Raw genomic sequence first — 14,286 nt, forward strand, 5'->3', positions numbered from 1 at the left:
GATGCAGGTGAGTGTAACGAGTGTATCTTACTTGTTTTGCCAGTAAGATATTCGTGTATATTTACATTTATGCAGACTTACAGTGCCCTTATTACAGGGACAATCCCCCTGGAGCAACATGGAGTAAAGTGCCTTGCTCAAGGACACACTGGTGGTGACCCTCATCCGCTGGGATCGAACCAGCAACCTTCTGCATATCAGTTCCATGGTTTAACCCACTGGACCACCATCTCACATAAACCTCACTCCCCTTGCCTCAAGAGGCGCGAGAGACTGTGGTCTTTAATGTCCCACTACATTTTCAACTAAATATCCAAATAAATGTAATTACTAAACTAAATTAAATACATCATCTAAATTACTGATCTGCCCACATTGTCACTGTATGATAATTGAAATGAGCTAGATGACATCACCGTTTTCTCCAGAGCGGCTGTACAGCCGAATCAAATTCTGTTGCATTATTTTCCTGTTTAACACTGTGAAGCTGCTTTGAAACAATCTGCATTGTAAAAAGTGCTATATAAATAAAGTTGACTTGACTTGTTAGTGCACCCGCCTCTCACGTCGGAGACCCCAGTTCAAATCCCGGATGGGAGTGAGGTTTAGGGGGGTGAGTGTAACGGGCATAGGGCAATAAGAGCTGTGCGTGTAAACCTCACTCCCCTGGCCTCAAGAGGCGTGAGAGACTGCGGCCAGAGACCCCAATTCGAATCCCACTCAGAACGGGTTTTCGTTTCAAAACGCTCTCCGTCCACACTAGCGTTTTCCAAAAGTTCCTCATCCACACTGAAACGTCAGTACACGCCATCTTACTTCACATGCGTAAAAGCTCACTGAGATGATACAGACATCATAAAGTTATCACACAATTGTTCTGGCAGGATCATTTTATTTAGCAAAATATCTCACCATTCATGCGCCCAGGTCGCACTCGGTCAACCATTATTATGTTTGGTCTAAAACACAACTCCACTCGTGTTTTGCTGCAGGACAGCAAATGCGAGTAGATATGAAGTACCGGTATGTAACATATTTTAGCAACTGTGTGAAAGTGAATAGCACATAACTGGCACAATAGCGGTGTAAACATACAAATCTATTTGTACAATATGCGTCACATGACTAAACATGCGTCATTGTTTTCAAATACCTCCGTCTTCACAGTCCACACTGCGACGCAAAGACGGCGTTTTCAAATTTATCCGCTTTGGAGAGAGTTTTCAAAAAGCAAATTTTCCGTTGACTTAAAACGTCACCTCAGTGTGGATGGAAGGCCAAAACGGAGAGAAAAAGATGCATTTTCAAATGTGTTTAATGATGCTTTTGATGCCAACAACCCTGGTTCGAATCCTGCTCGAAGCAGGTCGAGAAGGACCGGTTATATTCGGTGCCGTGACCCGGATGGGGGTGAGGTTCAGGGGGGTGAGTGTAACGGACTTAGACCAGTAAGAGCTGTGCATGTAAACCTCACTCCCCTGGCCTCAAGATGCATGTTAACGACTGTGGTCTTTAGTCTCCTTGTTGGTGCGCCTGCTCCCACTAAGGCGCCTGCCTTTGACCCCGGTTCAAATCCCGCTCAGAGTGGGTAGAGTAGAACCGGTTACACATAGAAATGTGTTTTGCATTTGAAAGGAGATTAAAAAAATGGCCAGTAACACACCTAGTTCATCATTTGTGCTGTGCATATGTGAATAATGCAGCTAAAAATAACCACACTACTTAGCATAATCAGAATAATGAAAATAGCATGTAAACCGGAGAGAAGAGGATTGCTTGTGTAATGTAAACATCTTTCTGCGATAAATTGCATTATAGGTGCATATTTGAACATAGTCATTTGTTAAGAGTTGAGTGAATGTGTTTAATGATGTTTTTGGACCACAGCCCAATAGTCAATAACCCTTTACATAAAAATTAGAAACATTGCATTTTACAGAATATACCAGAACACACACCTGACTGTGGGTCCACAGTGAAGTACTGCTGGCCTTGAATCACTGAATAAACCAGTTTGGCACTGCTCCCATAGGTTGGGTCATCAGCATCTGTGGCTGTCACTTGAATAACCGACGTGCCTAGGGAAAGAGAGAGACGAAATAAGAGATATTTTTGACAAAGTCATGGTTCAATAAGCATGTGACCCTCCATCTTTTCTTCCAAACACTGCTCTCCCAGTGACAGCAGTCAGAGGGCATTTGCGTGCGTGCAGCCGAGCGCAGTACCGATGTTGGCCATCTCAGGCACGGTGGCGCTGTACGGGCCGCCCTGGAACACAGGTGGGTTATCGTTGATGTCTTGAACGCGGATGATGAACTGGGAGGATGGCTCCAGGGCTCGGCCGGTCTGTCGGTCTGTTGCTGTGGCCATAAGGCGGTACTGGTCCTTCTCCTCGCGGTCTAAGGGCTTGGTGACGTGGATATTCCCTGTCCTGCTGTCAATCACGAACACCGAGCCGGCCCCTTCACCTTTTAAAATGTATTTCGTTCGGCCATCACCCCTGTCCACACTCGAATGAAGCTGGAGGAATGAATAAAAGGTAGAAAAACACAAAAAATATGCTAAGAAATTCACAAAATGATCAGCAACGATGAAGCCTGTATAGTATAAAAGGTACTCATAATGATACATGATACATATTGTATTACAATATATATATTTTAAAAGTAATAAATTGGTTGAAGACTTTAGCTAATCAATATATTTTTGCACAAATTATTTATGTAAAACTTGTTCAAACACATAATATTCCTGACAGCTCAAAGAATTAGTATCATGAAAAGATGAAAATGATATATTAATATTTATTAAAGCAAGGCTATTTCAAGATATTTTATACTGTATGTGGGCTCATTTAATTCAATATTATGATCGATCAAGTCTCTCTCAATATAATATTAAATATACTATTACTGTTGGCACATACATTCAAAATTTTGAGGGCGTACGATTTTTATGTTGTTGTTGAAAGAAATTAATCAAATGTATTCAGCAAGGGCACATTCAATTTATCAAAACTGACAGTAAAAGACCAGTTTTGGGGGTAATGCATTACAAGTAATGTGAGTTATGTAATCGGATTACTTTTTCAAGTAACTAGTAAAGTAACACATTATTTTAAAATTTGCCACAAAATATCGGAGTTACTTGTTATATTGTTGGATTTGCCATGTATTGACTGACAGCTCTCCTGTCCCCATGTTGAGAGAAATCGTGAGTAAGTGCAGAGGTGTTGTGTGTGCTGTGTGAACATGATGCTAATTGTAGATTTAGACTAAATGTGAACATGCATTTACTCATATCACTTGCACAAAAACAGATTTAGTGTTCCTGCATGTTACGCAAACCTGCAATAATTAAATATGTTAACACAAATACAATGTCACGAGTGGCTGACAACACACACACAACAAAGGAGATTAAAGGTGCACTATGTAACATTTTTGCAGTAAAATATCCAAAACTAGGCCAGTGTTATATATTTTGTTCAGTTGAGTACTTACAAAATCACAAATGTTTTCAACTATTTGTAAATCATGAGAAAATTGCTATTTTAACCAAGGAACCGGGACGTGTGAGGGAGTCGCCTGTCGATGGCGTCATACCTGCGTTACCCTCGGTTTCCGGTTTTATTCTAAAGTGTCCAAGCCGCTGAGTGAACACACAGAGTAACGTCATAGCATCATTTTCAACACACTCAGATGTATCGAATATGATAAACAGAGCTGCGTTACCTCATACTCGTGACCGGAAAAGCGGAGATGGCGCCTGCGACTGTGGCATAATAAAAGTCCCGCCAGCGACTGTGTCATAATAAAAGTCCAGCTGCTCGCGAGGCGTTTGTTGCCTTCATCTTATTAACAATCGCTCCAGCGAACTTGCTCAGCTCCACAACACTCGGTGTTCATACTACAGTGACGTTAATAATCACATCCATGAACATGATTTCTGCCAGAGTCCTATCCTGATTATTTTCCACTGGCTGTGAGGTGAAGACCACACGTTTCAAGATTCTGAGCTCAAACGTGGCGTCATCAAACTATGCCTTTGTTTTGAACAGGCGACCTCTAGCGGACGGAAAAGTTACATAGTGCACCTTTAAGGAAATAATAGTCTTTTAATAATGAATGCAACTCAGAACACAACCACATTAAACATACAGGACAAGGAACTAAGAATAACCCAGGGTTTATAAACACAAGAGGCAATCAGAGTAGAAACTGAACAGGTGTGGAGAATTAATTAGCAAATCAATGAGACTAATTAGTGAACTAAGGCAATCAGAATCACAGAAACTGAGCATACATGTTACACATACTTTATGTATTTAATCTCACTTTATTAACCAATGTCTTTGCTGCTGACCTTCGATGATCCAATTTAACCATACTAATCAGCAAAAATTACTGTAGATAAACATCACATTTGTGTTTGATTGTTTGGCTGAAATAAGAGTGTTGGGCTGTGTCTGAAATCGCCCTCATAACAGCCATTTATACTGGTGTCCGAAACCATTGTGGATGTTATTGAGTGCACTCATTCAATCCAACAATGCACCGCAATAACGATGCTGCGTTCCAGTTGTTTTTTTTTATCATGCCCTTCACTTGCTAACTTCCCTCCATCTTGTTCACTCAGATGTGTGTCATTGCTTACGTTGTATGAGTGCCCATTACTGGCGGAACCTTTGCAATGGACTGAACTGGAACGTCCTACGCCCTTGATCACTTGGAACCCACTATGGAGTTGATTTATTATTTCCTTTTTTTTTCCTTTACGAAATTGTTTAAAGCAGCATTCTATATGTATATATAGGTGTGTTTGGGTTGTTCCCTTCCCTCATCCACTTCACAAAGTGGAACGCACTTCAAAATGGCGGCAGGGATTCCCCCGAGGGGAAGTGCTTAGGGAAGTTCGCAAGTGCGTGTCTAAAAGTAGAGTGGAACGTAGCCTGGGTGTACAACTGATGTACGCTCAACAGCTAGAGAATACACATAATACACTGAGAGTCATGTGCCGAATTAATTCCCGTGTCTGACCATAAGATGGTGCCCACAGCTGAATCATCCATCCATCCATCAATCCGTTTTCCAAATCATACAAGTATCAATTCCTTTTTAATCGATTATTAAATTGTTTAATTAAGGTTTATACATAGTTTCAATGACAGAGTTCAAGATATATCTTTTCATTACTACTGGAGCTGCCAGTTTGCTAAATTTTAAATAGTCAGTAAACATCAAGCACAAACTATGCAAAAGCGTCAGCCCTTCCGGCGCACTCAGTGTACGATTTCACACACTCGTTTTCATTCACAACCTCACTCAAGTGATCTATATTAGTGGGCGATTTCGGACACATCTTTGAACTCTCTCGATCCAGAATGGCAGCACAGCTGAAAGGTTTATTTGAGCGGCAACCTCTACTGTACAGACGTAAATTTGCATTTCCTCCAGCCTGAGACTTCATTTCACTTTTGGTGTGAAAGGGTTTTTTCATTTGCCAAAAATAGAACTTTTGTTTTAAAAAAACTAGACAAACAAACAAGTAAGCCCGGTGAGAAAAAGTAACGCCAAAGTAATGTAACAAATTGCTTTCCATAAAAAGTAACACGATTAGTTACTATTTAGGATGAAATGCAATATTCAAGATTCAAGATTTCAAGATTCAAGAGTTTTATTTGTCACATACACAGTTATATACACAATATACAACTGGCAGTGAAATGTAAACAGGTCCGCTCCATGGACAGTGCAAATAACAGTTACAAGAAATTAAATAGAAATAGAATAAAATTAGAATAAAAAGTATTAACATAAGTAGAATTATAAATAAATCAAGTTAAGATAAAAATAGGAAATAAGATAAAAATAAAAATATAAAAAATATGTGGATATGATAAGTGAGATAAACTGTAGACTTAAAAATAAGTGGTTAACATAAAATATATAATATGTATATATAAAGAAGTATAATGTGCAAGGTTTATTACAGGTTGTTACGCAGTAACAATAGGGACGTAAAGTGCAGTGCAATTGCAGTATGTGGATGTTAATGTTAAAAGACTGGATGTTTATGTGTGTGCGGGGGTGAAGTGAAGTCACGTGACTGAGTTCAGGAGTCTGATGGCCTGGGGGAAGAAACTCCTCCTGAGTCTTTCAGTCTTTGCCATCAGGCTACGGAAGCGCTTACCAGATGGCAGCAGGGTGAAGTGAGAGTTTGCAGGGTGATTAATGTCTCTGATGATTTTAGTAGCTCTACCTCTGCAGCGTTTGGTGAAGATGTCCTGCAGAGACGGGAGAGCTGAGCCTGAGATGCGCTCGGATAAGCGCACCACTCTTTGCAGGGCTTTGCAGTCGTGACTGGTGCTGTTCCCGTACCACGCTGTGATGCACTGAGTCAGGACACTTTCTATCGCCCCTCGATAGAAAGTTTTCAGGATGGCTGGTGAAACCCTGAATTTCCTCAGCTGGCGCAGGTGGTACAGTCTTTGCCTGGCTTTTTTCACCTGTGTCTGGATGTGTGTAGTCCAGGTCAGATCCTCGGAGATGTTCACACCCAGGTATTTGAAGCTGCTCACTCTCTCTACCGGTGTCCCGCTGATCATGAGAGGGGAGTATGACCGATGCTGTCTCTTCCTGAAGTCCACAATCAGTTCTTTGGTCTTGTTAACATTCAGAGAGAGACAGTTGTCCTGGCACCATGATGTCAGTTGCTCCACTTCGTCCAAGTATGCCGTCTCATTGTTGTTGGAGATGAGACCCAGGACAACAGTATCATCAGCAAACTTGATGATAGAGGTGGAGCTGTGTGTGGACAAACAGTCATGGGTGTAGAGAGAGTAGAGCAGGGGACTCAGCACACAGCCCTGTGGAGCTCCAACACTCAGGGTGATGGAGGTGGAGGTGAACTGGCCTACTCTCACCGCCTGGGGTCTGCCAGTGAGGAAATCTTCAATCCAGAGGCAGAGAGAAGAATTCAGGCCTAGATCCAGGAGTTTGTGTGTTAGCTTAATGGGAACTATGGTGTTAAAGGCTGAGCTATAGTCAATAAATAGCAGCCTGACATAGTTCCCACTTTTGCTGTCGATGTGAGTGAGGCAGGAGTGAAGGACGTGAGAAATGGCATCTTCAGTCGATCTATTGGGACGATAGGCAAACTGAAGAGGGTCCAAAGTGTCAGGAATGGAGGAGCAAATGTTGTTTTTAATGAGTCTCTCAAAGACCTTCATGACTAAAGATGTGAGAGCCACTGGACGATAGTCATTTAGGCAAGAGGGTTTACTGATCTTAGGTACAGGGATGATGGAGGATCGTTTGAAGGAGGTGGGGACAACAGATGTAGCAAGGGACTCGTTGAATATGGATGTAAAGAGCCCTGCGAGCTGATCAGCACAGGAGCGCAGAACACGACCTGAAATACCATCCGGCCCAGCAGCTTTCCTGACATCCACACGTTTGAGTGCCCTCCGAACCTCGTCCTCCGAGACAGAGATCACGTGACCGTTGCTGCTCTGAGGGACTCTCTCTGACGCGTCACTCGCCGGAGTCGCGCTGCCGCGATTACCATCAAAGCGAGCGTAGAAAGAGTTTAACTCGTTCACCAGTAACGGATCAGCTCTCACCTCTGCAGAGGATTTAGTTCCAAAAGCACAGATGGTTCTCAGTCCCTGCCACATCCGCCGGGAGTCGTTGAGTTGGAAATGAGATTCCACTCGGTCTTTATAGCGGAGTTTTGCGGCTTTAACGGCGCGCCGGAGGGCGTAACATGAAGCTTTGTACTCCCTCATATCCCCCGTTAGGAGACCGGCATTGTAAGCGGTGGTGCGCGAGTTTACTGCAGTGCGAATTGAACTGTCCACCCACGGTTTCTGATTAGGGAAGGACGTTATAGTTATTGTTTGTGTGGCTTGCTCTGTCAGTGTGTTAATAAAGCAGAGCGCCACTTCTGTGAACTCGCTGACGTCTTCAGAACTCGCGCGGAACATGTCCCAGTCGACGTCATCAAGAGCTGCCTGTAGCGTGATCTCTGAATGGGATGACCAGCGTTTGACTTCCCTCCTCACCGGGGGCTCTTGAACGAGCCTTTGTTTATATTCCGGTGTGAGGAAAATGGCGGCATGGTCCGATTTGCCAAAAGCTGGCTGTGAACGAGCTTTGTAGGCGTTCTTAAACGGAGAGTAGCAATGATCCAGTGTGTTTGCTCCTCGTGTGGGACAGGAGACATGCTGGTGAAAGTTTGGCAATACTTTCTTTAGGTTTGCTTTGTTAAAATCACCCGCGACGATGAAAGCAGCGTCGGGGTGTTTGTTTATGAAGCCGCTGGTCACATCATGGAGGGCAGATAAAGCCAGCCCCGTGTCTGCTTGTGGTGGAATATAAACGGCAGTGGTGATGACCGAGGAAAACTCCCTCGGCAGGTAGAAAGGCCGGCACATGATAGTTAAATGTTCCAAGTGAGGCGAGCAGGATCGCGAAAGAATGGAGATGTTCCTAGGATCGCACCATTTCTTGTTTATCATGAAACACACTCCACCGCCTTTAGATTTCCCGGCCTCGGCTGTTCTGTCCATCCGAAAAACAGAGAAGTTCTCGGACGGCGTCACGGCTGTATCCGGGACCGCTGGCGTGAGCCATGTTTCGGACAGACAATAGATGTTGCAGTCTCTCATGTCCCGTTGAAAACTTATCCTGGCTCTAAGATCGTCCATCTTATTCTCCAAGGATTGGACATTTGCGAGCAAAATGCTCGGGAGAGGAGGACTGAATGCTCTTTTTCTCAGTCTGTTGCGGATCCCAGCGCGTTTCCCGCGGTGTTTTTTGAATCTTCGCCGTCGACTCGAGTGGCCATTGTTCAACTCGGCGTCCCGGCGAATCTCAGATGGAAGATTGGAGAAAGTGTCCTGAAACAGGTCAGTGTAGCGGTAACCAATTTCCAGAAGTGTTTTGCTGTCGTAACAGATCAAAGCAGATGATCCGTTGGAAAAAATAGAGAGTAAAAGAGAGTAGAATAATAAATAAAAGCAAAGTCTTAGCGGAGCGACCTGAACGGCGACCGAGCACGGCGGCGCCATCTATTGTATCAATATTGACAATCTATTGTATCATCTATTGACAATATTGTACTGCATTACTTTTAAAAGTAACTTTCCCCAACACTTGTAAAGACTTTTAATATTGTTCATTTACTCTAAAATAATAAGCAGCACAATTGTTTTCAACATAATGTTTTAAGCAAACATTTATCCCAATCGATGGGTTAAAACAACCCAATTGCTGGGTTTGTCCATTTTCAACCCAACTTGAGTCCAGTTATTTTAAATTGTAATAATACTTCATAATATTGCTGTTTTTACTGTATTTTTTTTCTTCAAATCAAATATATCCAGCCTTGGCGAGTGTAAGAGAATTAAAGTTCTTTTAAATGGTAGTGTACATGTATTTTGGCCATTCTTATTCATAAATATAGTATGTTGCAAACCAGAAAGGCAGCAGGTAGATCTGAAGTAGACTTTGAGATATGAAGAACAATTTCCTCTAAATTTATAATGCATTTTATACAGAACACAGGCACCACAGAAGGTGTTACCTAAATCTAATGCTATTTTCTCACTTGGATAATATTCCTTTCTAAAACATCCCATGAAGATAATGACTTGAGAGACCGTCTGGCTCCATGTGAATAAATAACTCCATGAGGTAATGAGATGTGTTTGTTGTTTTCAGTAACTGAGATCCTCCAAGGCCTAACCTCACAAATTTAATATCCCCAGTATAAAAAATTATATGAAGAAAAACTGTCCGTAATAAACGTGCAACTTCCTCGTTTTTGCAGCCATTACTAATAAGAAGGCATTTCCTTTTTAATACTTTCTGACAAAGTCATAATTGCTATGGTTGAGCTTTGGGCAGGCAGACTAATCCAGGATCACTGTGAAAGGGCACCTTTCACCAGGGGCTAAAAAAGACCTCTGTATCCACATATCCAGTGTGGCTGATACGAGGAGCACCAGGTGTTTTTGGACTGATAGGGGGCTGATGATTGGCCGGGCAGAAAATTCATTAGCTCAGCCAACCAATAAGGTCACAGGGGACCTGTAAGGAACATGGAACATAGATGTGCCAAATAAACCTGTAAAAACAAACATGCTTTGGCTATGAAGAACATAATAGAATAGTGTTCTGCTTACTGCATATTGCATTCAAAAATGTAAACAGCACAGCCTTTCATTACCGCGAATAAATAACAAAAACAAAAAAAGCTTTTTTATATCCAGTATGTTTAAAAGCTCTTGTCAATCTGATTAAACACTTGATATTAGTTGTATCTGAAATGGTTTTGTATTCCATAAATGATGCACTATATCAAGTGTCAAACCATATTTTCAGTGAGCAATTTCATTCGCTTTGTTCATTCTTTTATACCCATAATCAAAGTCTCTTTCCAGATAAGTCTGTTTACTCTGCGGACGTTTTTGCAATGCCTCCGAGCCAGAGCCGGCCCAGCCACTAAGCGAACCTTGCAATTGCAAAGGGCCCCGTGGCCAGCAGAGGGCCCCCTAGAGTCATTGCTGGAAAAAAAATCATACATCAAAAGTAAAATTAAATAAATAAAAAGAAAGAAATGGGCCTACAGCGCTAGTTATCAGGCATCATGATAAGCACAGTTGTTATTTAGTTAGTTCTTTATTATGGCGAGTTCCCCGCTAATCTTGACCCCTGACTGACCCTGTGATGTCAGTCACATCATGTCACTCGTCAGTCAGTGACTCCGACGTCGACGATGTCTGACAACAAGAAACGAAAATATCTTTCTGGCCATGAAAAACGACAAAAGAAGAGGCTGGAAGAAGAAAAGAAACAAGAAGATAAAGGTACGTAAACCTGTAGGCTTAATTTGCCGATACCTATGTATGTATGGATAATCTGCAGTCTAAATATAAGTTAGTCTCTCTCGCTCGCAGTATAGCGAGGCGGTTGTTATAGCGAATAAAAACCGCCTCGCAGCTCGCTATAGATTATCCCTCTTATTACATGGATACCTACCAAATCAATAAATTATTTGACACAAAATATTGATTCAAAAAGGAGTTTATTGATTTAAAAACGATTGTATTGCTTCCGCTAAAGAAAATAGTCCGTTCCGCGTCCATAGCAACGCTCTGCTCAACGGTGTGTTATAGCTACTTCACAGCGGGCTGTTATCAAGACGTAACAGACCCGCATTCTACATTGGAATTCAACCAAGCCATGTAATAAATGCTAATAACATGCAGCATAAAATTGGTTTAGTATTATACCATTTGCTGTGATGTTAAAGCATTTAACAGAACAATACAACCCCAGTTTGGCTTCTTCACTAAAGGGCTAACATTAATTTACTCCTTATGTCCCCTTTCCAGGGGCACTATTAAAGTATATGCTGCCAGTAAACAAAGCTCCAGCTGTTGGTGAGTATAAAGGTACTGTAAAATGATAACCTTCTGCATTTTAAAAAATTAAGTCTTACTTTATGTATAATTATTTTCTTTATTGCAGCTCCATCAACCACTTATTTTCCTGGTTCACAACACAGTCATGTCACCCAAGAAGACACAAATACACAAGTTTGGATTTTAATAGTTCTATTGAAATGTTACCTAATTCTTATTATTGTTACTTTTAAACTTGTTTGTGGTGTTTTAGATATTGTTAATTTTGTTTATTTGAAAAGTTAAAACATTTAAATGTTCAATTTATTATTTTATATAGTAGTTTATTTAAATGTATTAAATATTATTCTATTTGCTCTATTTCATTTAAATTATATATAGGCTGTTGTTTGTGCCTCTTAAACTCTTGTGTCAATTAAAAATGTTTCTTTGATTGTCAGTGAAAATCACTTTATCAGTCTTTTTATTCAGCAAGTTCATCAGTGTGTTCATTGCACTGCACTGCCATTCAGCTCAGTGGTATCATAATTATACTGTTAGACATCAAACATGGAACTCAACTCAAGAACTCAAGGTCTTTTATTGTCATTCTGTACATGTTGCCACAAAGAACGAAATACGTACTCAGGACCAGCAGCGTTAAAAAGAAAATGAACATACAGTATACATAGAATAATTAAAACATAATTTAATAGACTAAAAAATAAAATAAAAAACATAGTAGATATAATATGTACAGTATAGTTATAAGGTAGTCATTGCTTTTCTTTAGGCCTTACTTAAAACGGTCAAAGGGGCCTCCAACCAAATTTTGCTTAGGGTCCCCAAAGGTCTAGGGCCGGCTCTGCTCCGAGCATCCAAGACCAAGTCCTATCTATTTGAACGGGGAATCCTGAAATATCAAAAACTGCTTGACGAACTCACAATTAAAGGAACACGCTGACTTGTTGGGATTTTATCTTATTCACCGTATCCCCCAGAGTTAGATAAGTCCATACATACCATTCTCATCTCCGTGCGTGCCATAACTCTGTCTGACGCACCCACCGCTAGCCTAGCTTAGCACAAAGACTGGAGGTAAATGGCTCCAGCTAGCCTACTGCTCAATAAGTGACAAAAGAACGGCAACATTTTCCTATTTACATGTTGTGATGTGTATAGTTTAGGGCTGTCAAAATTAACGCGTTAATAACGCATTAACGCAAATTCATTTTATCGCACATTTTCTGTTTGATCCGTGGCCTAGCCTGTAGTTGGAGAAATTGAGAGCAGCCATAGACGTAAAGGATGCAGCAGCAAACAGAAATGAGGAAAGGAAAGGGTTAACATTAAGTGCAGTTAAAGCCTACAAAAGCGACCATTTTTTTTCTGCTTAACTTTTATTAGACTCCAGGTTAAAATAAAAAAAGGGCGTTTATACACTGAGCACGTTTGCTGCAGTCCAAGTCCGAGCGCGCATACACTGCAAGCTCACTCTCGCACATATCCGACATAAATCATTAACACCATTACCATTTACAGTACATGTGTTTCATACATTACTAAACTAAATAACTAAACTAAATACATTACAATCGGCTAAAACGAATGCGCAGGTTACTTTTCTGAACAAGAGCGCTCCAGAGTCCGTGTTTCTCACACTGTTCGCGCGAATCACGGCACAGTTCCAGTGGAACCGAACTCAGAGCACCTCCTCCAGGTAGTCTTGGGTGTGGTATCTGTGGTGCGCTCCCAGGTCCGCATGACAGCTTTCACATTTCCAATTTTTCATACGAACCTTGCCCCGTTCTGAACTAAACTGCCAGTGTAAAAACACCCTTTATTTCTATTTTTAAAATGAGAGAAATCACTGCTTATTCTGAATTTTTAAGCTTAGGCTTAAGAGATGAACAAGTTCTTTGGAAAACATCTATGACCTTTGATACATGTCTAGTCTTCATGCTCTGTTGAGTATGGTTTTCACTAATAATAAACATACATTTGCATAAAGCATGCATAGTTGTACATAACCATGTTGATTAGAGTATTAAAAATTTGAAAAGTATTAATTTAAGGTACATTTAGAACTGATAAAAATTTGCGATTAAGCTGCGATTAATCGCAAGTTAACTCATGACAATCATGCGATTAATCGCGATGAAATATTTTACTCGATTGACAGCCCTAGTATAGTTACATCGTGTACTAATGCTGCGTTCCAGGCAGGTTTTTGAGCCCGTAAATTACAACTTCAAACCACGACTCATGGCTTTGTAGTGTTCCAGGCAAAGTCACGGCAAACTGCCTGAGCGCAAGGAATTGTGTGGTAGTTAGATGTAAACAAAGCATGGCGGACCGTACGGGGTGTATGCTCATTTACAATCATTTCTATCGCCAAAGGTGCTTACTCCTTGCTTATTTGAGGGAAACGGAGGAGAAAAACGGCGCAGATGGCAAGAAAAGCTGTTATACCTTTTATTTTACGTTATTTGTATATTTGTTTCATAAACACTGCATCCGTGGGAGGCTGCCGTTGTTGCTTCGCGGGCTATGTGACGTCAAAACTCGTAACTGGGAGTACATCGATCTAGTACGAGTTCACGGGTGGGAAGTCACGGGTTTGGCTGCCGTTTCAATGCACTTTCACGGGTAGAAGGTTGGAAAAACACGGGTTAGGGGTTGCCTGGAACGCGGCATAAGACTGATGGAAAATGAAAAGTTGCGATTTTCAAGGCCGATATGGCTAGGAACTATTCTCTCATTCCTGTTTAATGATCAAGGAACTGTGTGCCGTACCATGAGTGCCGCAGCGCAGTGATATTATGCAGCGCCTGAAAATAGGCTAACTTCCGTCAACATAACCAACCTAGCCATAT

At 41.4% G+C, this 14,286-nt stretch overlaps 1 protein-coding gene across 1 annotated transcript in view; it reads right to left on the reverse strand.

Moving 5' to 3' along the window:
• Window positions 1–1,161: 1,161 nt before the first annotated feature.
• The window catches only part of LOC307117218 (uncharacterized protein), a gene marked incomplete at its 3' end in the record, with an annotated part of 78,072 nt that continues 64,947 nt past the window's right edge, over window positions 1,162–14,286 (reverse strand). Inside the window, exons 3-5 of the mRNA XM_079802009.1 lie at window positions 2,226–2,520; window positions 1,959–2,078; window positions 1,162–1,208 (exon numbers count right to left, since the gene is read on the reverse strand). Coding sequence (XP_079658135.1) covers window positions 1,162–1,208; window positions 1,959–2,078; window positions 2,226–2,520 — 462 coding nt within the window. The remainder of the gene's footprint in view (window positions 1,209–1,958; window positions 2,079–2,225; window positions 2,521–14,286) is intronic.

The sequence above is a fragment of the Gobio gobio genome, assembly GCF_949357685.1.
Source record: "Gobio gobio genome assembly, chromosome: 21".
Taxonomy (NCBI): domain Eukaryota; kingdom Metazoa; phylum Chordata; class Actinopteri; order Cypriniformes; family Gobionidae; genus Gobio; species Gobio gobio.